At 44.9% G+C, this 24,841-nt stretch overlaps 2 protein-coding genes across 4 annotated transcripts in view; one reads left to right on the forward strand and one right to left on the reverse strand.

The window, feature by feature from the left end:
* Window positions 1-24,841, reverse strand: part of ccser2a (coiled-coil serine-rich protein 2a) — an 86,490-nt gene that overhangs the window by 52,418 nt on the left and 9,231 nt on the right. The window lies entirely within an intron of this gene.
* Window positions 6,883-24,841, forward strand: part of LOC129835939 (SPARC-like) — a 44,094-nt gene continuing 26,135 nt past the window's right edge. Inside the window, exon 1 of the mRNA XM_055901634.1 lies at window positions 6,883-7,007. Coding sequence (XP_055757609.1) covers window positions 6,883-7,007 — 125 coding nt within the window. The remainder of the gene's footprint in view (window positions 7,008-24,841) is intronic.

The raw sequence follows: 24,841 nt of genomic DNA on the forward strand, positions 1-24,841 counted from the left end.
GATTGTCAAGCCCAGCTAATTTGTATGGGTCCAGGTTTTCCAGCTCTTTCAGAACATCTGCTATCTGGATATGGGTAAAGGAGAAGCTGGGGAGGCTTGGGCGAGTAGCAGCGGGGGGGGCGGGGCTGTTGGCCAAGGTTGGAGTCGCCAGGTGGAAGGCATGGCCAGCCATTGAGAAATGTTTGTTGAAGTTTTCGATTATCACGGACTTATCAGTGGTGACCGTGTTATCTAGCCTCAGTGCAGTGGGCAGCTGGGAGGAGGTGCTCTTGTTTTCCATGGACTTTACAGTATCCCAGAACTTTTTGGAGTTAGAGCTACAGGATGCAAATTTCTGCTTGAAAAAGGTGGCCTTTGCTTTCCTGACTGACTGCGTGTATTGGTTCCTGACTTCCCTGAACAGTTGCATATCACGGGGGCTCTTCGATGCTATTGCAGTTCGCCACAGGATGTTTTTGTGCTGGTCGAGGGCAGTCAGGTCTGGAGTGAACCAAGGGCTATATCTGTTCTTGGTTCTGCATTTTTTGAACGGAGCATGCTTGTCTAATATGGTGAGGAAGTAACTTTTAAAGAATGACCAGGCATCCTCAACTGACGGGATGAGGTCAATATCCTTCCAGGGTACCCGGGCCAGGTCGATTAGAAAGGCCTGCACGCAGAAGTGTTTCAGGGAGCGTTTGACAGTGATGAGGGGTGGTCGTTTGACCGTGGACCCGTGGCGGATACAGGCAACAATGAGGCAGTGATCGCTGAGATCTTGATTGAAGACAGCAGAGGTGTATTTGGAGGGCAAGTTGGTCAGGATAATGTCTATTAGGGTGCCCATGTTTACGGATTTAGGGTTGTACCTGGTGGGTTCCTTGATGATTTGTGTGAGATTGAGGGCATCAAGCTTAGATTGTAGGACTGCCGGGGTGTTAAGCATATCCCAGTTTAGGTCACCTAACAGAACAAACTCTGAAGCTAGATGGGGGGCGATCAATTCACAGATGGTGTCCAGGGCACAGCTGGGAGCTGAGGGGGGTCGGTAGCAGGCGGCAACAGTGAGAGACTTATTTCTGGAGAGATTAATTTTTAAAATTAGAAGTTCGAACTGTTTGGGCATAGACTTGGAAAGTATGACAGAACTTTGCAGGCTATCTCTGCAGTAGATTGCAACTCCTCCCCCTTTGGCAGTTCTATCTTGACGGAAAGTGTTATAGTTGGGTATGGAAATCTCAGAGTTTTTGGTGGCCTTCCTAAGCCAGGATTCAGACACGGCAAGGACATCAGGGTTGGCAGAGTGTGCTAAAGCGGTGAGTAAGGCAAACTTAGGGAGGAGGCTTCTGATGTTGACATGCATGAGGCCAAGGCTTTTTCAATCACAGAAGTCAACAAATGAGGGTGACTGGGGACATGCAGGGCCTGGGTTTACCTCCACATCACCCGAGGAACAGAGGAGTAGTAGGATGAGAGTGCGGCTAAAGGCTATCAAAACTGGTCGCCTAGAGCGTTGGGGACAAGGAATAAAAGGAGCAGATTTATGGGCGTGGTAGAATAGATTCTGGGCATAATGTGCAGACCAGGGTATGGTGGGGCACGGGTACAGCGGAGGCAAGCCCAGGCACTGGGTGATGATAAGAGAGGTTGTATCTCTGGACATGCTGGTCTCAATGGGTGAGGTCACCGCATGTGTGGGGGGTGGGACAAAGGAGGTATCAGAGGTACGGAGAGTGGAACTACGGGGTCCATTGCAAACCAAAACAATGATAACTAGCCTGAACAACAGTATGCAAGGCATATTGATATTTGAGAGAGACATACAATAAGGCATAAAGTGATTGCAGGTCATGATTGGGAGAGCTAGCTAAAACAGCAGGTGAGATAACAGCAGCTAGTCAGCTAACACAGCAACAGAAGGTAAAAATGGCGACGACTGGGCAGAGAGGGTCGGATTAACTACACACAGATCCTGAGTTAAGGCACAGAGCCGACAGATAAAACACAAATAAACAGAATGGAGTACCGTGAATTAATGGACAGTCAAGCAGGCATCAGCTATGTAGCCAAGTGATCATAGTGTCCAGGGGGCAGCCGTAGATGGAGTAGTGAGGCCTCCACTAAGCTAGCACGCGTTTAAGGTTAGTAGCCCGGGGGGGTGGTCTGCTCAGACGGAGGGGGTCTGCTCAGACGGAGGCCGGTTGAGGGCACCCGTTGAGGGCACGTCTGCAAACGTGGTCATGTCGACAGAGAATCCAAGCCGGATAGCGAAAGAGAGGTTGTGAATTGTAGAATTGTGTTTGCTAACTGGTGCTAGCTTCCTGGCTGCGCTAGCTGCAAGATAAGCTAGCAGTTAGCAGACCGGGGCAGGCAAGTTAGCCTTTGGGGGACATCGCGATGGGGGGGGGGGGTCTGTTTTTGCCTCTTCGTGCGGTGACGTCGATAGACCAGTCGTGGAATTAGTAGGGTTCCAGGTAGCTCTAGGTAGCTAACAAGCCTAGTAGGTTAGCAGAATGGGCCTTCAGCGGGCGTCACGCCTGAGGGGCCTGTTGGAGTCCCCGGGCAGATTATGTCGGTATTCCAGTCGTAGAGGATAGGCGGGGTTCCGTGCTCCGTACCGGCAGTAAATGGGTCCGGGTCTTGTAGCCCAGGAGTGGGCTTCAGTGGTAGCACAGGAGCCCTAGCCAATTAGCTTCAGGCTAATTGGTGCCTGCTTCGGTGCCTGCTCCGGGATGGAAACGCTAGCCAGGAGTGGTCACCCGGGATTGTGGTTAGCTAGTTGCGAAGATCCAGATGAAAATGTTCAGAGTTTGCGGTAGGAATCCGGGGATATGGAGAGAAATAGGTCCGTTATGCTCTGGTTTTAGTCACGTTGTTCGAACTAGCGAGAGCTTTCCGAGCTAAAGGTTAGCTGATGACCGCTAGCAATGGTTTGCTAACTGATAGCTGGTAGGCAGTTAGCTGGCTATCTTCAGTAGATGGATTCCAGATCAGAAGTAAATAGAAATACTTTAGAAAAAAGCAGATCCACGCCACATTGGGTGAGGCGGGTTGCAGGAGAGTATTTAGAAGTTGAGGTTTAAGAAAGTATTTTTAAAAGATATGCGAAGAAAAAGATGTAAAAAGATATATACAAGGGACACGGGACACGACAGGACAAAGACGTCTACACTGCTACGCCGTCTTGGAACGTGGGAAGCTTGTGGAAGGCTACCTGAAACATTTGACTCAAGTTAAACAATTTAAAGGCAATGCCAAAGTAATACTACGTGGTGGGTGTACCTGTAAGTGAAATCTCTAATATAGTGTCTAATGTAATCTACATAATCCATATCAAACAGATTAGACATACAGCTCAGACATGGCATGTCTTAATGTGTCCTCCATTAAATCAGAGTGCACTGCAGCTGCATCATCATCTGTGTGTTAGAGAGTGGATCTTTCCTTACTCCCTTATGCGTTTGGAGAGCTTTTGATTTGGCAGTGCAGCTTTCCGGAACGCATTTCCGACCGAGAGGCTACAGTTAGCACTTGGCAAAGATACAGCAAGCCTAGAAAATGGTTTGAATTGTGCAGGACAAAATACAGACAGTATAGACGTTGAGTTAGATAATTTAGTTTTCTTGTTTGGCATTTCTGTAATGTTTAGGATTTAAATTATTGGGTGATATGATGTCCCGACAAGCAGTGGGAGAGGGTCAAGGAATGGAGATTGTGTAAGTAAATAATTATTACTTACTCCTCTAGCAAATCTCTCTCTCACACACACACACACACACACACACACACACACACACACACACACACACACACACACAAATCAGTCCACGCCCCCTTGAAATACAGACTAGCATTATTCAAGAGCAACAGGAGACACAGATAGCACATGACAGCTCGTGGGCTGTGATCAACTGGAAAGTGGGGTTACGCATGAGTGCATCATACAGCAGCCGTCCCAGCCCCCATCTCCAAAACCCCATGCTGCCCTGCTATAACCCTCCCCACGCTCTTCAGTCTCCACTATCTGCCAATAGGTCGGAGTACAGGAGCAACCAATAACTACTAGGTCTTCCTCTCTGTAGAAGTGTCTCTCTTCATCTCAAACACAAACACAACCAACCAACCTAGGGAGCCTCTGTCTAGATACTAAGAGCTAGGTCATAAGGGCGGTAAGCAAAGAAGGAGGGGAGAGATAGGAAAAGCGAGGGGATAACTGGATTATCATGCTGTATCTTCTTTCCATTAATGGACCTTTGCACTGGTTTCCAGTAGGGCCGGGATGATACCAGTATGACGATACTTGTTAGTATCATAGCAAGGAAACAAAGCGCAAAGCAGAAATAACTTCTTCAGGAAAACAGCCCTAATGTTGGAAACATACATCAGTATGTTGTCATCCAGTCACATGTGTTTATTTTCCTAGCTATAGCAGACAATATTTTATGTATAAAAGGTTTTTAAATTACCAAAGTTTGGTCTGCTTCATGTTATCATTTTTGCCATGGAAAAAAATACTGGTATCTACTGTAACCTCTTAGTTTCCAGGAGGTTACAGTAGACCATGGCCTCTCCCACATCCTCTCTCTTCGTCCTCTTACTGAGCAGAGCTGAGCCAGGCTCCACAGTGTGCTCTCTGCACTGCAGCCTCAGTAAATCTAACTGTCATCTGACTCTTAGAGTGAATCTATTTGTCTGATCAATTACTCTATACCATCACTTTGATGGGCAACTGGTCCAATTCTCAGACATACGCCTAGAACTAGAGCTTTCACAATGGAGGTAAACTCACAGCCACCCATGCAACACAACCCTGTCAGTCTAACCCAGATGCAGTAGTTCATCCAAATCTGGACATGGACTCCTTCCACTGGCTCTGCAAACAGAAGGCTGTGTAAAAGAGAGACATCCATTAGTGTTTCTCAAACCCCGATACATGAACCAGATGGTTCGCTGAAACTAATTTAAACAGTTCTCAAATGCAAGTTGTACAATCGGTGGGCCTCAGAGAACAATTGCGTGGCAGTCCTTGGGAAAGGGTTGAGAAACACTGCCTCAGTGTAGTGTAACCTCCCTCCACCATTCCCAAAGTGTCACGACTTCAACCGAGGCAGGCTCTCCTTCTCGTTCGGGTGGCGCTCGGCGGTCGTCGTCACCGGCCTACTAGCTGCCACTGACTCTTTTTCCTCCCACTCCTTATGTGTTTATTTGTATCACCTGTGTTCAGTTAATTGTTAATTAGTGTGGCTTTATTAGTCAGCCAGCCCGTACGCTTCTTTGTGCGGGATTGTTTCATTGTGGCTTTTGGATTTCGGGAGTGGATATTATTATTGTGGACTGGGTTCGTTTATTTCGTGTCGTTGGACCGTTGTGTGTGACACCCAGTATGTCCGTGTTGGACATTGTGTTTTCAAGTTGAGTATTAAAGGACTCAACATATTTAAGCTCTGCTGTTCCTGCGTCTGATTTCACACCTCCCGACACTCAGATCGTTACACAAAGGGATCCCAAACTAGCCATTAGCTGATGCTAATTGAATGAGACAGCGAGGAAAGCTACACTGAGGCTATGCTAACTAATGAAAATCAAATGAGTTAGCAAAGCTATACTGATGCTACGCCAAGTGATGCTCAACGATTGAGAGAGCATGGAAAGCTATACTAGTGCTATATTCTAACAAGCAAATCAAATGGATGAGGAAGCGTGATGCAGGATAGGCTTCCATTACCATGCTGCACTGCACGTGGTGCTCGATCAGAGCAAAGCATTACACCACACTACGCCACCACCCATCTCTCACAGTGACTCAATGACAGCAGGGGACATCCCTGTAGACATTACAAGCAGCACTTAGCTTTCCGCGGGAATTATACATTATCTTTGCAGTCCACCTGGCTTGACCCCAGAGAGTCTTCTAGTTACTCAAGTTCCCAGACATCAATGTTGAAACCACAGTTAGAGACTGTTTAGACATTCAGTATAGCTCATGCATTTTCTCCTGTGTCTTAGACAGTGAGCTGGCACCCAGTTGAGGTATTGCTACGCAAAGACAGAGAAATAACCTTTTCAGTTGGCTATGTATTCAGTCTGACTGTATACAGTATGTGTGTGAGATTGGGTGGGGAGCTAAGGGGGAACTGAAAGGGGCTTTGAAGGGTCCTTTAATATTTGATGGGGCGTCTTTTAGGAGCCAGGTTAGAGATGTGTAGCATACTCCACACAAGTCTCTCACACAAGGCAGTGTTCGGAGCAATGAAAGTGACAGTGGCAAAGTTAGAGTATTGTACATGAAAGAAAGGGTACATGCCACTAAGAGATCATTCACACACAATTTACCCTGAAAAAGCTGAAGTGGCATTTCTCAGTGTGAAACTAGTCACAAGCACACAACTGTGACTACTAAAAGAAATATCAACTTGGCAATAGCTATGAGAACCCATTTTAGAGGGCTCAACAGACACATTTCAGAGGGATATCTGCCTGTAAACGGGATCTGTTATCGCTCTATTAAAGATACAGTGTCAATCAGTGAAGGCTGCTAAAGGGAGGACGGCTCATAATAATGCTGTAATTGAGTAAATGGAATTCCATGCACTCCTTTCCAGACATTATTATGAGCAGTCTTCCCCTCAGCAGCTTCCACTGGTTTCAAGTTGTTCCCCAGTCAGTCAGACATGCCCAGTAAAAAATAAGAACGTTCCTCAATAGCCACTCTTTACAAGCTTCTGTGATGTCATACACCATCTTGATTCGCATTCAACCTTGGCTTATTTTCACATCACATTTATTCTAGCTGCAGAATGGTTCTCGACCATTGATGGCCTGATAAATCCTACCCCTGCAAACCTATGTGAACTTTCCTCCGCATCTAAATGTGATGAGTTTGCAGCATATTTCAGAGATAAGATGACACCCATTAGGCTGGGTATCAGTCAAGCAAGACCTGATGAGAAGTTTGATGACATGTGCCCTAGCATATCACGCAAAGGCACTATGGATAACATTTCCCTGGTTGACACAGACATGCTCAGGTTAGTGATCTCAATTTAAGCCCTTTACCTGCCTTCTCGATCCTATCCCCACCACCTTCTTCAAAACAGTTTTTAACTGCATATCTGAAAAAGTGCAAACTATTGTTAATCCCTCCCTGTTAACAGGCACTTTCCCCACTGGACTAAAAACCTGCTATGGTGAAACTCTGTCTGAAGAAAAGTAATCTAGATTCTTCAGGTTTTAGCAATTTTCAGCCAGTCTCCAACCTTAAATTCTTAAGCAAAATTCTGGAGCAATTGGTTTTCAAACAGCTAAATGATAACTCTATTTTTGAAAAATGTCAATCTGGTTTCCGGGCCCCCCACAGCATAGAGGACCCCTTAGTTAAAGTGGTAAATGATCTTAAAGCCAATACAGATGCCATATAGCTCTCTGTTCTTGTGCTCTTGGATTTAAGTGCTGCATTTGACACTGATGACCATGATGCCCTTCTGGACAGAATGTAGAGATGGGTTGTCCTCTCTGGTCCAGTTCTAAATTGGTTTAGGACGTATTTAACCAGTCAAGAGTTATTTGTCACCCTTGGTAAACATAACTCAGAGAGAATACATATCACATGGTGTTTCACAAGGTCCGATTTTGGGTCTGGTACTGTTCAGTTTATATATGTTACCCCTTGGCAGCGTCATCAGAAATCACAGCATTGAATTTCACTGCTACGCAGACGATACACAACTTTACATTTCTGTGTCACCAGAGGATATTAGCTCTGTGGATAAATTATTAGACCGTATTTTAGTTATTTAAATACTTGGATGGCTCACAACTTCCTCCAGCTAAATCAAGACAAGACCGAGGTACTTATTGTTGGAGCCAAAGTACAGAGAGAGAATTTGGCCACACATTTCATTTCACGGCAATAAAGATAAAACCCCAGTTATAAAGACTAAGTGTTGTTCTATATATCTGAACTCAATTTCGAATCACACATTATTAATGTGCCCAAAATAGCTTTTTACCACCTGAGGAACATTGCCACGGTGCGTCCGTTTCTCTCTCAGGTTGCTACAGAGAGAGACTCATTATTTACCCATTATTTATTTACAGCAGGCTTGACTACTGTAATGCTCTCCTGTCTGGTCTACCAAAAAAATCCTGCAAAACATATAGAATGCTGCAGCATGGGTACTGACCAAGACCAGACGGAGAGCACACGTTACACCGGTTTCAAGGTCTGCACGGCAGCCTGTGAGTTTTAGAATGAATTTAAAGATAATTTTATTCTTTTTTAAATCAATCCACAATTGTGCACGCCAATACATGTCAAATCAAATCATATTAGTCACATGCGCTGAATACAACAGGTGTCACGTTCCTGACCTGTTTTCTCTTGTTTTGTATGTCTTTATTGGTCAGGGCGTGAGTGTTGGGTGGGTAGTCTATGTTTTGTATTTCTAGGTTGGGTTTTGTGTTCGGCCTGGTATGATTCTCAATTAGAGACAGGTGTGTTTCGTTTGTCTCTAATTGAGAGTCATACTAAGGCAGCCAGGGTTTCACTGGGGTTTTGTGGGTGTTTGTTCCTGTGTCCACACATGGACGGTTGAAGGTTAGTCACGTTTGTTGTTTTGTAGTTTTGTAGTGTCTTGTTTTCATTAAAAGATGGCTTATTTCCCTCAATCCGCATCTTGGTCCTATCCATGCTCCTCCTCGTTTGAGGAGGAGAACAACATTGACTGCCTTTACAGAAACACCCACCATAACAGGACCAAGCGGATTGAGGAGAGAGAAAAGGAACTAAAGCACTGGACACAGGAGGAATGGTCTTGGGAGATCATGGACGGAAAGGGACCCTGGGGAAGGGTTGGAGAGAATCGCCGCTCTCGGGAGGAGAGGAAGGCAGCCACAGCCCAGGAGCGCTGGTATGAGGAGGCAGCACATAGGAGAGGCTGGAAGCCCGAGAGGCTCACCCAAAAATTTCTTGGGGGGGGGCTAAAGGGGAGTGTGGCGAAGCCGGGTTGGATACCTGAGCCAACTCCCCGGGCTTGCCGTGGAGTAAGAGGGCGTCGTACTGGTCAGACACCGTGTTATGCGGTAAAGCGCACGGTGTCCCCAGTACGCGTGCTTAGCCCAGTGCGGGCTATTCCACCTTGCCGCACTGGGAGGGCTAGGTTGGGCATCGAGCCGAGTGCCATGAAGCCGGCCCAACGTATCTGGTCTCCAGTACGTCTCCTCGGGCCGGCGTACATGGCACCAGCCTTACAGGTGGTGTCCCCGGTTCGCCTGCATAGCCCAGTGCGGGTTATTCCACCTCGCCGCACTGGCAGGGCTACGGGGACCATTCAACCTGGTAAGGTTGGGGAGGCTCGGTGCTCAAGAGCACGTGTCCTCCTTCACGGTCCGGTATATCCGGCGCCACCTTCCCACCCCAGCTCAGTACCACCAGTGCCTACACCACGCACCAGGCTTCCAGTGCATCTCCAGAGCCCTGTTCCTCTTCCACGCACTCTCCCTATGGTGCGTGTCTCCAGCCCGGTACCTCCAGTTCCGGTACCACGCACCAGGCCTAGAGTGCGCCACGAGAGTCCAGTGTGCCCAGTTCCTGTTCCCCGCACTCGCCCTGAGGTGCGTGCCCTCAGCCCGGTACCTCCAGTTCCGGTACCACGCACCAGGCCTATAGTGCGTCTCAGTCAGCCAGAGCCGTCCTGCCATGACCAGCCAGAGCCGTCCAGCCAGGACCTGCCGGAGCCGTCCAGCCAGGACCTGCCGGAGCCGTCCAGCCAGGACCTGCCGGAGCCGTCCAGCCAGGACCTGCCGGAGCCGTCCAGCCAGGACCTGCCGGAGCCGTCCAGCCAGGACCTGCCGGAGCCGTCCAGCCAGGACCTGCCGGAGCCGTCCAGCCAGGACCTGCCGGAGCCGTCCAGCCAGGACCTGCCGGAGCCGTCCAGCCAGGACCTGCCGGAGTCCCTACGCCCGGACCGGTCGGAGTCCCTCAGCCCGGACCTGCCGGAGTCCCTCAGCCCGGACCTGCCGGAGTCCCTCAGCCCGGACCTGCCGGAGTCCCTCAGCCCGGACCTGCCGGAGTCCCTCAGCCCGGACCTGCCGGAGTCCCTCAGCCCGGACCTGCCGGAGTCCCTCAGCCCGGACCTGCCGGAGTCCCTCAGCCCGGACCTGCCGGAGTCCCTCAGCCAGGACCTGCCGGAGTCCCTCAGCCAGGACCTGCCGGAGTCCCTCAGCCAGGACCTGCCGGAGTCCCTCAGCCAGGACCTGCCGGAGTCCCTCAGCCAGGACCTGCCGGAGTCCCTCAGCCAGGACCTGCCGGAGTCCCTCAGCCAGGACCTGCCGGAGTCCCTCAGCCAGGACCTGCCGGAGTCCCTCAGCCAGGACCTGCCGGAGTCCCTCAGCCAGGACCTGCCGGAGTCCCTCAGCCAGGACCTGCCGGAGTCCCTCAGCCAGGACCTGCCGGAGTCCCTCAGCCAGGACCTGCCGCCCCTTATCCCGGTGCCGCCCCTTATCCCGGTGCCGCCCCTTATCCCGGTGCCGCCCCTTATCCCGGTGCCGCCCCTTATCCCGGTGCCGCCCCTTATCCCGGTGCTGCCCCTTCATTTAGGTGGTGTTAGTGGGAGGGTGGTCATTGGGAGGGGGATAAAGAAGCGGGGATTGATTATGGTGGGGTGGGGACCTCGCCCTCAGCCTGAGCCACCACCGTGGACAGACGCCCACCCAGACCCTCCCCTAGACTTTGTGCTGGTGCGCCCGGAGTTCGCACCTTAAGGGGGGGGTTCTGTCACGTTCCTGACCTGTTTTCTCTTGTTTTGTATGTCTTTATTGGTCAGGGCGTGAGTGTTGGGTGGGTAGTCTATGTTTTGTATTTCTAGGTTGGGTTTTGTGTTCGGCCTGGTATGATTCTCAATTAGAGACAGGTGTGTTTTGTTTGTCTCTAATTGAGAGTCATACTAAGGCAGCCAGGGTTTCACTGGGGTTTTGTGGATGTTTGTTCCTGTGTCCACACATGGACGGTTGAAGGTTAGTCACGTTTGTTGTTTTGTAGTGTCTTGTTTTCATTAAAAGATGGCTTATTTCCCTCAATCCGCATCTTGGTCCTATCCATGCTCCTCCTCGTTTGAGGAGGAGAACAACATTGACTGCCTTTACAACAGGTGTAGACTTTACAGTGGAATGCTTACTTACGAATAGGCGCCCTGTGTGAAAACTTTATGAGAAACAGTGACATATACTCTGACTGACCTAAAATCATAAATCCCATATTGTTCTTTCAGTCAAGCCAACCCAAGCTTCACTCTGCAAGTAGGCCTACTATTGAAACAGATAAATGAGGCTGTCACCTGAGGTCACCTATTTTGGATTCAAAACGGTAAACTTCGTCGAAAGGTGACTAGTTTGCATCCCTGATTACAGAACAACTCTATTGACCTGAAATTAGTGCTGATTGCAGGTAAAAAATAAGTATATGTTGTTCTCTAGAGTGCATACAAATAACACTGATGATTTAAGCACATGTACTTTGGTTGGTGTCCATATTGATCGTGTCCCTGCTTACAAATATCTGGGCATATGGATAGATGAAAACCTGTCTTTTAAAAAGCATATTGATGAGTTAGTTTAGAAGCTGAGAATAAAAACGGGCTTCTTCTATAGAAATCTCGCTAAATAGTAGAAAAGAGATCATTCAGTCGACGTTCCTATCGGTCCTAGACTATGGTGACATCTATATGAACGCAGCTGCCACTTTATTAAAGCAGTTAGATGCAGTTTATCATAGCGCACTGTGCTTTATTAAGGTTGACAGTTTTAGTGCTCATCACTGCATTACCTAGCAGAAAGTTGGTTGGTCCTCTCTGATGTCACGTAGGTTGATACATTGCTATGTTTTAATTTATAAAGCCTTTCCACAAGAAGACCCAGTGTCCCTAACATCATTACTAAACTTACCACACCCGCTCTCAGGGATGGCTAACTCTGGAAATTCCTTTGGTCTTTACTTAGGTAAATCAGCGTTTTATTTTCTTGCACCTTATTTGCGTAACAATCTTCAAAATGTTCTTAAATTTGATGTTCTGGTGCCTCTAGGGCAATTCAGAAAGTTGATTGAGGACCTTATTACTGATGAGATGAATGTGTTCATTTTTTATGACAGTGTTTTCTTCTTTCTGCTTGTATTTTGATGTGTGTATTTTCTGTAATGTACAGTATGTAATTCAGAGCTCATCTGTAAAAGAGAGCTTGGTCTCAGTATGACTCCCTGATCAAATAAAGGTTAAATACAAATGTCAAAGTGGAATTCTGTTTTTACACATTTTTACAAATGAATTACAAATGAAAAGCTGAAATGTCTTGAGTCCATAAGTATTCAACCTCTTTACGGGGAGCCTAAATAAGTTCAGGAGTAAAAATGTGCATAACAAGTCACATAAGTTGCACGGACTCTCTATGTGCAATAATGGTGTTTAACATGATTTTTGAATGACTATCTCATATATGTACCCCACACATACAACTTTCTGTAAGGTCCCAAAGTTGAACACTGAATTGCAAACACAGATTCAACCACAAAGACCAGGGAGGTTTTCCAATGCCTTGCAAAGAAGGGCACTTATTGGTAGATGAGGTAAAAAAAAAAAAAGCTGACATTGAATATCCCTTTGAGCATGGTGAAATTATTAATTACACTTTGGATGATGTAGCAATACACCCAGTCACGACAAAGATACAGGCATAATTCCTAACTCAGTTGCCGGAGAGGAAGGAAACCGCTCAGGGATTTCACCATGAGGCCAATGGTGACCGTTACAGATTTAAATGGCTTTGTTTCGAGAAAATTGAGGATGCATCAACAACATTGTAGTTACTCCACAATACTAACATAAATGACCAAGTGAAAAGAAGGAAGCACGTACAGAATAAAAATATTCCAGAACATATATCCTGTTTGCAATAAGGCACTTAAGTAAAACAAAAACAAAAAAAGTGGCAATGAAATGTCCTGACTACAAAGCATTATGTCTGGGGCAAATCCAACACAACAGATCACCGAGTACCACTCTTCATATTTCCAAGCATGGGAGTGGCTGCATCATGTTATGGGTATGCTTGTCATCGGCAAGGACTGGGGAGTTGAGGCATAATCCTACAGGAAAAGCTGGTTCAGTCTGCTTTCCAACAGACACTAGGAGACAAATTCACCTTTCAGCAGGACAATAACCTAAAATACAAGGTCAAATCTACACTGGAGTTGCTCACCAAGACGACATTGAATTTTCCTGAATGGCCTTGTTAAAGTTTTGTCTTAAAATCCACTTGAAAATCTATGGCAAGACTTGAAAATACCTGTCCAGTAATGATCAACAACAGAGTTGACAAAGCCTGAATAATAAGAATAATGTCCAAATATTGTACCATCCAGGTGTGCAAAGCACTTAGAGACTTACCCAGAAAGACTCACAGCTGTAATCACTGCCAAAGGTGATAATAACATGTATTGACTCAGGGGTATGTATACCTTTGTAAATGAGATATTTCTGTATTTCATTTTCAATATATTTGCTAACATTTCTAAAAACAAGTTTTCACTTATAGGAGTATTGTGTGTAAATGGGTGAGAAGTATTATTTTTGTAATCCATTTTTAATTCAGGCTGTAAATGTGGAATAATTCAAGGGGTATGAATACTTTCTGAAGACACTGTCTTTTATAAAGAAAGACTTCCTCATATGCGTTCTCCTGTTCTATTGGTTTTCTTTAAACTTTCTTTCATTGTCTAGCAGCCAAAGCCATTATCCTAGTCATATTAGCAACCCATGATAGTTGATGAATCTTAAAATCTCCCCTCTTTCTAGATTTCTAATTTCCATCTCTGTCCATAAAACCACTTGCATGAGCAGTGCGCATTTTACAACGGTGTTTATCTGCACATTTTGGAACATTCGCCCATATTGACGTGTGCACATTGCTGCACTTAAATGGGAAAAAAATAGTTCATCAACATTTTAAGCTAAACATTGTGATCTGTTCCATCAGCCTTACCTATTGATACTGTGTATACCTCCACTACACTACTTTGATATGCAGCATGGGGATTAAGAAGTGAGTACACGCAATTCCCACTGAAAAATAAGTGGGTATACGGGATATACCTGCATTTACCCTCCACAACACCACTGACCCACCCTGTCTTCAAGAGCACATTGTGTCTCAACCGATGGCAGGTACAAAACAAAAACCTCAGATGATATAAAGTACAACATATGTGAATGAAGAAAAAACAAATTTTTAGATAATTCACTATACCATGACAACCCTGTTTGTAAGCTTTTAAATGATATCAAACTCAACTGTTTATCTTTACCAGTGATGAAGACATGGATGTCTCATGGTATGGTGGGGTATGCAAAATGGGTCAACTTTGAGGAACTCCATCTCTTGAATGTTTTGGCATTCAGGTCCAAAAAGTGGACAAACATGTATGGAAGGTTTTGTTTAATTAAAAGGGATGCTGTTAAAAAGTGCTTGAATTCATATGGATTTAACATGTCTCTTATCAATCACTGCTCCCCTCCAGGCTTCCAGAGTGGTGCAGCGGTCTAAGGCACTACATCGCAGTGCTAGAGGCATCACTACAGACCTGGGTTCAATCCCGGGCTATATCACAACCGCCTGTTATCGGGAGTCCCAAAAGGCGGCGCACAATTGGCCCAGTGTCGTCCGGGTTAGCAGTGGGTTTGGTCGGGGTAGGCCGTCATTGTAAATAAGAATTTGTTCTTAACTGACTTGCCTAGTTAAATAAAGCTTAAATAAATAGTCTATTGATTACTGAATCAATATCGAGAGAAAATAACTAATAGTGATACAGTAGCAACTCAGAACCGCCGTCACAAACATTGAATCTAATTTCTCCATTAAACATTATAATGACTCCCTAATATGATGTGTGGTTCCGGATAATGGCCCTGTGCGCTGCTGCAGTGCGAGTCAGGTTAGAATTTTAATATAGGAAATGTGACTTGAAAAGGCTTGAACAGCTATATCACTGAAATCACATTTCCCAACAACAGCAATCTCTTATCTTCTTAACACTCAGCCGTGTCCTGTGCAGTGTCTTCGACATCAAACACTGTTAGAAGACTGCAGTGCATTTGACAACCCGTTTACTCCTTGGCCTCTGATTGGCTGCGGGGGAAAGCGAGGCTGATGAGTGTCCTGCAGCAGCGTTGGTGGTGTCAATCACTGTCAGCGAAGTCATTAAAGGAGTTTATCGAGCGACAGGAGGACATACTTACCTCTACTCTCTCACCCATAGAAAATAATATAATACTTATGCTCACATGCCTTTTGCCATTGATAAAAGGGTAGAGGTGAGAATCCATTGGTAATTACATTTTAGTCACCGTCATCAGATGCTCTTATTAATCCAATAATGACTTCAACTCTAAAGTAGGCATCAAATCTGTGCTCAGTACTTCTGACGTATTAGAACACATAGCCATATTCTTTATTTGCTGATGTGGAAATCATGTCTTTATTCCTGGCTGGTGGAGGAGGAATGTCCCTTGCAATGCCTGAGCAAAGACATATTACAAGGAGCTGAACAGGCACGCTGGGCATGTGCCTAGGGAACCACCAACCAATTATTTTGTTTGGAGAGAGATAAGCCTTGCTTTTTCTTTCTGTGGCTGTACCACTGTGTGGAAGTCATGTGACATTCATATGACCCAGCTTTCACGTACTTTAGACACACACAATTACACTGGAGGGTTGTGAACAGCACAAAGAAAATATGGAGATCATTTACCTTGAGAAATGGTGCATCAAGCTACTATGAGTTAGCCTGGTCACTGTGTTCACCATTCTGCCATATATTGAAGTCAAATACCTTTTTAGATATCAGATATTGTAAACAATTTGTGATCCCGCCGGCAGATATATTATTATACGGGGTACCTTGCTGTCCGAGCAGTTGACTTTAATTAATGTGTATGGTCCCAACGAAGATGACTCTAAATTCTTTCACAATTTGTTTCTAAACCTTTCCACACTTACAGGAAATGATATTGTTGCAGGAGACTTTAATTGCACTTTAGATCTTGTTAAAGATCGCACCTCAGGTTCAAACTACTCCCACACCTAATGTAGGAAAACCATACAGCATTTTATGAAGGATTCAATTTAGAGATTTGGAGAAACATGAAACCAGATGGTGGAATATTCGTGTTACTTTATCACTCACCAGACCTATTCCCAAATCAACTATTTTTTGATCTCAGCAGCAATACGCTCTAAAATGTAACTTTGCTTTTATTATAGCATTGTCATCTCTGACCATGCTCCAGCATCTCTTATATATTCTGATTCTAATTTAGTATGTGACCCACCTAAATGGCGCTTCCAACCTAAATGGCTGCAAGATACAAGTTTTACAGAATACATTGGACAGCAAATTGACCTATACTTTTCAATTAATATAACACAGACTTCAGCTTGTACTAGATGGGAAGTCTTTAAAGGTTCATAAGGGGTCAAATTATACATTTCACCAGCTCCAAGATAAAAAAAATACTTGTCAAAAAATGAAATTACTTGAAACCAAAATTAAAACTCAGGAGAGAGACATTTTCCTCACTAATGCCACAGGTGCACACAAGGAGTTGCTCGGGGCTCAATATAACACAATGTATGCGGGTAGAGCTGCAGCAAGCTTATTGAGACTAAACCAATCATATTATGACCAGGGTGAAAAAGCTGGGAAGCTGTTGGCCTTGCGAATCAAACAGCAGCAAGCAGAGAGAGCAATCAATTAAACTCAGGATGCAGAGGGAGCTGTGATGGTGGACCCTCGGGAGACAAACAATACCTTTAAATCCTTTTATGAAAAAGCATATGCATCAGAGTATCCTCCTGAAACTGATACCCAGGCTAGCTTTTTAGATAGAATAATCTGAACTATTGGGAAACGCCGATCTAAGGATATTCTTAATGCTGAGCTGACAGTGGAGGAAATGTCCAACGCAATTGATAGTATGAGGGCGGGTGCCATCTGATGGCCCAGATGGGCTGCCCGTTGACATCTACAAGAGATTTAAGATCAAACTATGCACTCCCCTCCTGGAGATGTTTTTGGAATCTTACGAAAATGCCCCCTTCTTTGAGAGGTAAAACCTGGAAAGCTGCATATCAAATGTGATTCCTATCGTGCCATTTCACTTTTGAATTCTGACACTAAGGTTCTTCGTAAAGCACATAGCAAAAAAATATGACATTCCTAGAATTAAAAAAATATATATTTACAGCTAAGGAGCTTCCTCGTGGCTGCCCAAAACCTAACAGAACACCTTCTGTCCACTTTAGAAAATATGATCTCAACCCATTGTAATGGTAAGGGTAGAATTTCAGCTCTATGCAATATGCTAGAGTCTGGCTCAACAGAATATTCTGCGCACAAACTGAACTCTTGGAACAAAGATATTCGCGAGTTCCTCTGTCCAGTGTCTGTGTTCTTTTGCCCATCTTCATCTTTGCTTTTTATTGGCCAGTCTGAGATGGCTTTTTCTTTGCAACTCTGCCTAGAAGGCCAGCATCCCAGAGTCGCCTCTTCACTGTTGACGTTGAGACTGGTGTTTTGCGGGTACTATTTAATGAAGCTGCCAGTTGAGGACTTGTGAGGCATCTGTTTCTCAAACTAGACACTCTAATGTACTTATCCTCTTGCTCAGTTGTGCACGGGGGCCTACCAATCCTCTTTCTATTCTGGTTAGAGCCAGTTTGCGCTGTTCTGTGAAGGCCTGTAATCGAAGCCACAAATGCAGATGCTCCAGATACTCAATTAGTCTAAAAAGGACAGTTTTATTGCGTCTTTACATCAGGACAACAGTTTTCAGCTGTGCTAACAATTGCAAAAGGGTTTTCTAATGATCAATTAGCCTTTAAAAATGATAAACTTGGATTAGATTACCTAACGTGCCATTGGAACACAGGAGTGATGGTTGCTGAGAATGGGCCTCTGTGCGCCTATGTAGATATTCCATTTAAAAAATCAGCAATTTCCAGCTACAATAGTCATTTACAACATTAACAATATCTACACTGCATTTCTGATATATTTGATGTTATTTTAATGGACCAAATGTTTTTCTTTCAAAAACAAGGAAATTTGTAAGTGACCCCAAGTGACCCCAAAGTGGTGTATAAATATATATATGTTGTTCATCAACTACAGCTCAACCTTCAACATAGTGCCTTCCAAGCTCATCACTAATCTCGCGGCCCTGGGTCTTAACCCCGCCCTGTGCAACTGGATCCTGGACTTCCTGACGGGTGTCCCCAGGTGGTGAAGGTAGGCAACAACAGCTCCACTACACTGATCCTCAACACGGGGGCCACACAAGGGTGCATGCTCAACCCCCTCCTAAACTCGCAGTTTACCCATGACTGCGTGACCATGCACATCTCCAACTCAATCATTAAGTTTGCAGATGACACAACTGTGGTAGGCCTGATTACCAACAACAATGAGAGAGCCTACAGAGAGGAAGTGAGGGCCCTGGCAGAGTGATCCCAGGAAAATAACCTCTCCCTCAGTGTCAACAAACTTAAGGAGCTGATCGTAGACAGCATAGAGAGCACTCGCCCATCCACATCGACAGGGACCGCAGTGGAACGGGTGAAAAGCTTCAAGTTTCTCGGCGTGCCCATCACTGACAACCTGAAATGGTCATCCACACAGACAGTGTGGTGAAGAAGGATCTCAGCCACCCGACCCACGGCCTGTTCACCCCAATACCCTCTAGCAGGCAGAGACAGTACAGGTCCATCAAAGCTGGGACCGAAAGACTGATAAGACAGCTTCTATCTCCTGGCCATCAGACTGTTAAAACAGTCACCACTAGTCATCCTCCACCCAGTACCCTGCCCTGAACTTTAGTCAACGTTACTAGCCGGCTACCACCCAGTACTCAACCCTGTTCCTTAGAGAATGTTGCCCTATGTACATAGTCACTGAACACTGATCACTTTAATAATGTTTACATAATATTTTATGTATTTTAGAGTATCCTATATAATAACTACTGCTGTACACACCTTTCTATTAATTTACTGCCTATAATGTAAATATACACCATCATATAAATATATATTTATAATCCGGACTCTGACATTGCTCGTTCTAATATTTCTATATTTCTTAATTCCTTTCTTTATATTTTGGGGGAATTGTGTGTATTGTCCCACTCCTTAAAAGCGGCAGCTCTACCATTTAGCTCAGTGCGGATGTTGCCTGTAATCCATGGCTTCTGGTTGGGGTATGTACGTACAGTCACTGTGGGGATGACATCCTCGATGCACTGATAAAACTAGTCACTGACGTGGTGTACTCCTCAATGCCATCAGAGGAATCCCAGAACACATTCCAATATGTGCTAGTAAAACAGTCCAGTAGTTTATCATCTGCTTCATCTGACCACTTTTTTATAGACCGAATCACTGGCGCTTCCTGCTTTAATTTTTGCTTGTAAGCAAGAATCAGGAGGATAGAATTATGGTCAGATTTGCCAATTGGAGGGTGATGGAAAGCATTGTACGCATCTCTGTGTGTGGAGTAAAGGTGGTCTAGAGTTTCTTTCCCTCTGGTTGCACATTTAACATGCTGATAGGAGGTAAAACTGATTTAAGTTTCCCTGCATTAAAGTCCCCGGCCACTAGGAGCACCACTTCTGGATGAGCATTTTCCTGTTTGCTTATGGCGGTATACAGCTCATTGAGTGTGGTTTTAGTGCCAGCATCAATCTGTGGTGGTATGTAAACAGCTACAGTAAAATACAGATGAAAACTCTCTAGGTAGATAGTGTGGTCTACATCTTATCATGAGATACTCTACCTCAGGCGAGCAAAACCTTGAGACTTCCTTAGATATCGTGCACCAGCTGTTGTTTACATATATGCATAGGCCCCCGCCCTGTACCCTATGTGACATCTGTATAACTACTAAAGCGCACCAACTATTGTACTTCACTACTTTCCCTACCTGCTAACTCAGTAGAGGTCAGACTAACAGACCAATAACACTGCACTGACAGTCACTGAGGTGAAAGCTCGGCGTAATTTCATTGACATGTTTAGGGTTCTCCTCACATGACACAGACAGACTGGCAGACTCAAAACAGATGCTCAAAACAGACATGCCACAAGTTCAATCACTTCAATTGCAGTCCTCAGCCACAATCCACTGATACCAACAATGACATCACTCACAACCCTCCATTTGCTGTAAAGTGATACGACACTCCTCTCATATGACATATATAACAAGATCAGACAACCATGACTGCTTATGAGTCATATGATGGATGCTAGCCAATCATAATGGGGGGTATGAGAGTGATGTAGATCAATGCTAATGTAGTTGGATTCAATACACACCCTATAGCTTCTTAGTCCACAATGTGTTTAAAATAGTAGTCTTTTATTAGCTCCATCTCATTTCCATGTCTTTAGCCAGTAGGAGGGGCATGCTATTGGGCTGTGTATTGAACAGGAGAGCACGGGTTTCAAATGTCACCATCTCATAAATAAGTGATATCAAAGTGTTACCAAGACCACAATCAGGTTGTTAGAGAGGCTATGTAGTGGTAGGTGGGAAGAGAGATCCCATCTGACAGTGAGTGCTTGGCATATCCTAAGCAAACTCTTTGGGAAGAATAACAGCTTGCAGTAGGTGGAATGTTTATGGCAATGTTGAATAACAAAATGAAAAATAGTGGAATGGATTTACTCCAATATTTGACACAAGAAGAAACCAATTCAAAAGAGAGGACGCTGAATGTTATCCTCTCGGGTTATATGTTCAGGAAAACACCCTCGTGGCAGTTTAGCGTCACATTAGCCTGCATATTGGACGGCTATTTTAAATGTATAAGAGCTTTTTTAAGAGAGCAACAGAATACATTAGACATGGTGATGCTTGGAATTGGAATAACTCAGCAGTTTAGAGTGCAGAAATCCAAAGCCAGCATACTAAAGCTCTTGCATTTAGGGCATTGTTCACACACACAGACATGCACACACCCATGTACACTTTCTGTAAAAGCACCAGTTCAGAGTGCAGCAACAGTCCATAAGCAGCACTTATTGGTCCCAGCCCTAGCCCTGGGGGCAAAGAGCAGACCCTATGCTGAAACTAGTATCGCATGACAAAGGGGAGGGGGGGGGGGGGGGTATTATTGAATGAAACAACATGGAGGCCTAATGGAGGGGGCCTCTGGGGCCTCGTATAGGAAGGTCTCAATGGAGCTGCCAGCTGCTGCTGGGAGCTGGAGGGCATTACTAAGAGACTGGAAACAGCACATATGCTGCTTGTCATCCAAACACAGAGCCAAGATGGCAGTCAGCACAAATCAGACTTGAGGTGGGACACATCATGCTGATGCCTTGTCTAGCCTTAGTATACACATTGATACAACACACCTGTCTGCCAGTATTAGCAACACCTGCACATTATTAATCTACTTCAGTGCAACGAGGCTCATAAATATCCTGATTCAAAACACTCCCAATCAAACAAAGATCCATAATCTTACCCATCACACCTGTGTACACACAGTCCCTTCACATGCATGTCACAGTGATGCTTTTGGCTAGTGCAAAGTCCAATCACATTCTGAGAGTCTGTTTATTACTAATTTAGGTGAAAAGGATATGGGATTCAATGTTGCTTTATTGACAATGAGAGACTAAAAACAGTGCCACGCACACCTTCCGCCGGACCGTGAAACACATAGCTCTGTCAGATAGCAGCGATAAGCTGGGCTAAATATAGCTGTAATGATAGGCCCCATCGTGAGACTGTGGAGACGGAGAAACAGATCAGACTACCGTCAAAGTCACATCAAGCCCACATTACAACCAGCTCTACTGAAACTTTTCAGAATGGGGTTTGTGGGCCACTCTGGCATTCATGTTCTACTGTTAGACACACACAGTCTTCTATTGAGCACTACTACCCAAATCCTCTCTGGGGTCAGACATTCAATTGTTATAGTAATGTTATAACACATTGCTAAACCACAATACAATTAAAAACAACAGACATGAGATTACACTGCCAGGCCACTCTGGCAATAAAGGTGTTGAGTTTAAACCAAGCTGTTAAATACTCAGTTGTTCAATGCTCACTCACCTTACAAATAGCAGGTTAGTTGTAAATTCAAGTCCTTGAGATACAAGTAAACTCTTGACTCTCAGTGACACAGTGCCGTGACTAAACATGCAACCTTTATGCTGGTGTGGTCTAGTAATGACATCTTATCTGCTCAACTAGACAGTTTTTCAGGGCCACCACCATTGCTGGGTATGACTGGTTTGTGCTGCTTTCACACACCGGCCATGACAGATTGTGTGCATTAGAAATACACACACATATATACAGACATACACACGACCCGAGTATACCCTGATACTACGAGTTGTGGAGGTCCTCCGTGGGCAGAACCTCTGTGGAGACATTCAGCTGTTGTGGGTTAGTGTGGTCGTAAACACAAACTAGCTAACGCAGCAGGCTGGGACCTACACAGACAGGTGTCAGGGGAACACACACAGAGATATGTGGAAGTGGAGGAGAACGCCTCCATCAGAGCACCAAGGAATGTCCAGCTCACTTACACTATGGAGTGTCAAAACTGGCAATGAATACAATCCCAGTCAGAGGAATTCCACTTGTCTTGTACATTTGGGGTGATGGTACAGAGAGCTTAGCACTGTCTGGGTTATCTATTTCACTTGGCAGACAGTATCTGATGTCATTGATTGACAATAACTGGTCTTGGTGAATTATGTATCGAAATCATGTGTATTAAAAGATGCAGTCAGGGAACTTAAGCATAACAAATGTGTAACATATTGTACGAATTAGATTTATAACGTAGGTTATGCAATGCCTTCGGAAAGTTATATATATGCCGTGCCTTCGGAAAGTATTCAGACCACTTGACATTTTGTTACGTTACAGCCTTATTCTAACGTTGATTCAATTTTAAAAAATGTTCCCTCGATCTACACACAATACCCCATTATGACAAAGCAAAAACTGTTTGTTTTTTTAAATGTCCGCTAATATATTATAAATAAAAAACGGAAATATAACATTTACATAAGTTTTCAGACCCCTACACTCAGTACTTTGTTGAAGCACTTTAGGCAGCGTTTAAAACATTGAGTCTTCTTTGGTATGATGCTACAAGCTTGGCACACCTGTATTTGGGGAGTTTCTCCTATTCTTCTCTGCAGATCCTCTCAATCTCTGTCAGGTTGGATGGGGAGCGTTGCTGCACAGCTAATTTCAGGTTCCTCCAGAGATGTTTGATCGGGTTCAAGTCCGGGTTCTGGCTGGGCCACTCAAGGACATTCAGAGACTTGTCCCGAAGCCCCTCAGGCGTTGTCTTGGCAGTGTGCTTAGGGTCGTTGTCCTTTGGGAAGGTGAACCTTCACCCCAGTCTGAGGTCCTGAGTGCTCTGGAACAGGTTTTCATAAAGGATCTCTCTGTACTTTGCTCCATTCATCTTTCCCTCGATCCTGACTAGTCTCCCAGTCGCTGCTGCTGAAAAACATCCCCACAGCATGAAGCTGCCACCACCATGCTTTACCGTAGGGATGGTGCCAGGTTTCCTCCAGACGTGACACTTGGCATTCAGGTCAAAGAGTTCAATCTTTGTTTCATCCGACCAGAGAATCTGGTTTCTCATGGTCTGAGAGTCTTTAGGTACCTTTATGGCCACTACCATAAAGGCCTGATTGGTGGAGTGCTGCAAAGATGGTTATCCTTCTCCAAGGTTCTCCCATCTCCACAGAGGAACTCTAGAGCTCTGTCAGAGTGACCATCGGGTTCTTGGTCACCTCCCTGACCAAGGCCCTTCTCCCCCGATTGCTCAGTTTGGCCAAGTGGCCAGCTCTAGGAAGAGTCTTGGCGGTTCCAAACTTCTTCCATTTAAGAATGATGGAGGCCACTGTGTTCATGGGGACCTTCAATGCTGCAAAAATGTTTTTATACCCTTCCCCAGATCTGTGCCTCGACATAATCCTGTCTCAGAGGATGGGGGTATTTGTGTGTAGATTGCTGAGGAATTGTTTTTATTAATCAATTTTAGAATAAGGCTGTAACATAACAAAATGTGGAAAAAGTCAAAGGGTCTGAATACTCTCCGAAGGAACTGTATGTATAGTTGTTTTTTTGAGGACGTAAGAGATCATATGAAATGGATGACATAGTACACAAAAACTGGGACCCGTTTTGGCTTGTGAGCACAACTTCCATAACTACTGGCTGAAATTATACAAAAGATCTGGAGCGTCACATTAAGTGCCCTCTAGTACAAATGTGAACAAAAAATATGAATAATAATACGTCAATGAACAGTTACATAATTCCCATGGTTATTTTATACCACGATTACATAAATGTCTAAGCATAACATAAACATTCACGGTACAGTAACATCCCCAGGGTTATAACAGTGTGTCTTCTGCATGGCTGGAGAGCAGTAGGGAAAGAGAGCGTTTGTACTATTGGCCTTAGTTAGGATGATAGGTTGACAGATGCAGAGCCGTCGGAAAACGTGTGGGGAGGCGCCATTTACCACAGCATTTTTCAATTATGTGTGGCAGCGCCACACCACTATTGATTTAGTTTAACAAAATATATTGACGCAAACATTAAAATAGTTGTTTTTTTAGAATGATTTGCCTCATGATTTGTCAACTCAGACACAATTTCATCTGTCCTTCACATCAGAGTGTTGCTTGAGGTTCTTTGCAAGTCGTGGCCAATCAGATTCACAGAAATCGGTTGTGCAGGCCGGGCACAAAGCACAAA

The sequence above is a fragment of the Salvelinus fontinalis genome, chromosome 37, assembly GCF_029448725.1.
Source record: "Salvelinus fontinalis isolate EN_2023a chromosome 37, ASM2944872v1, whole genome shotgun sequence".
Lineage (NCBI taxonomy): Eukaryota > Metazoa > Chordata > Actinopteri > Salmoniformes > Salmonidae > Salvelinus > Salvelinus fontinalis.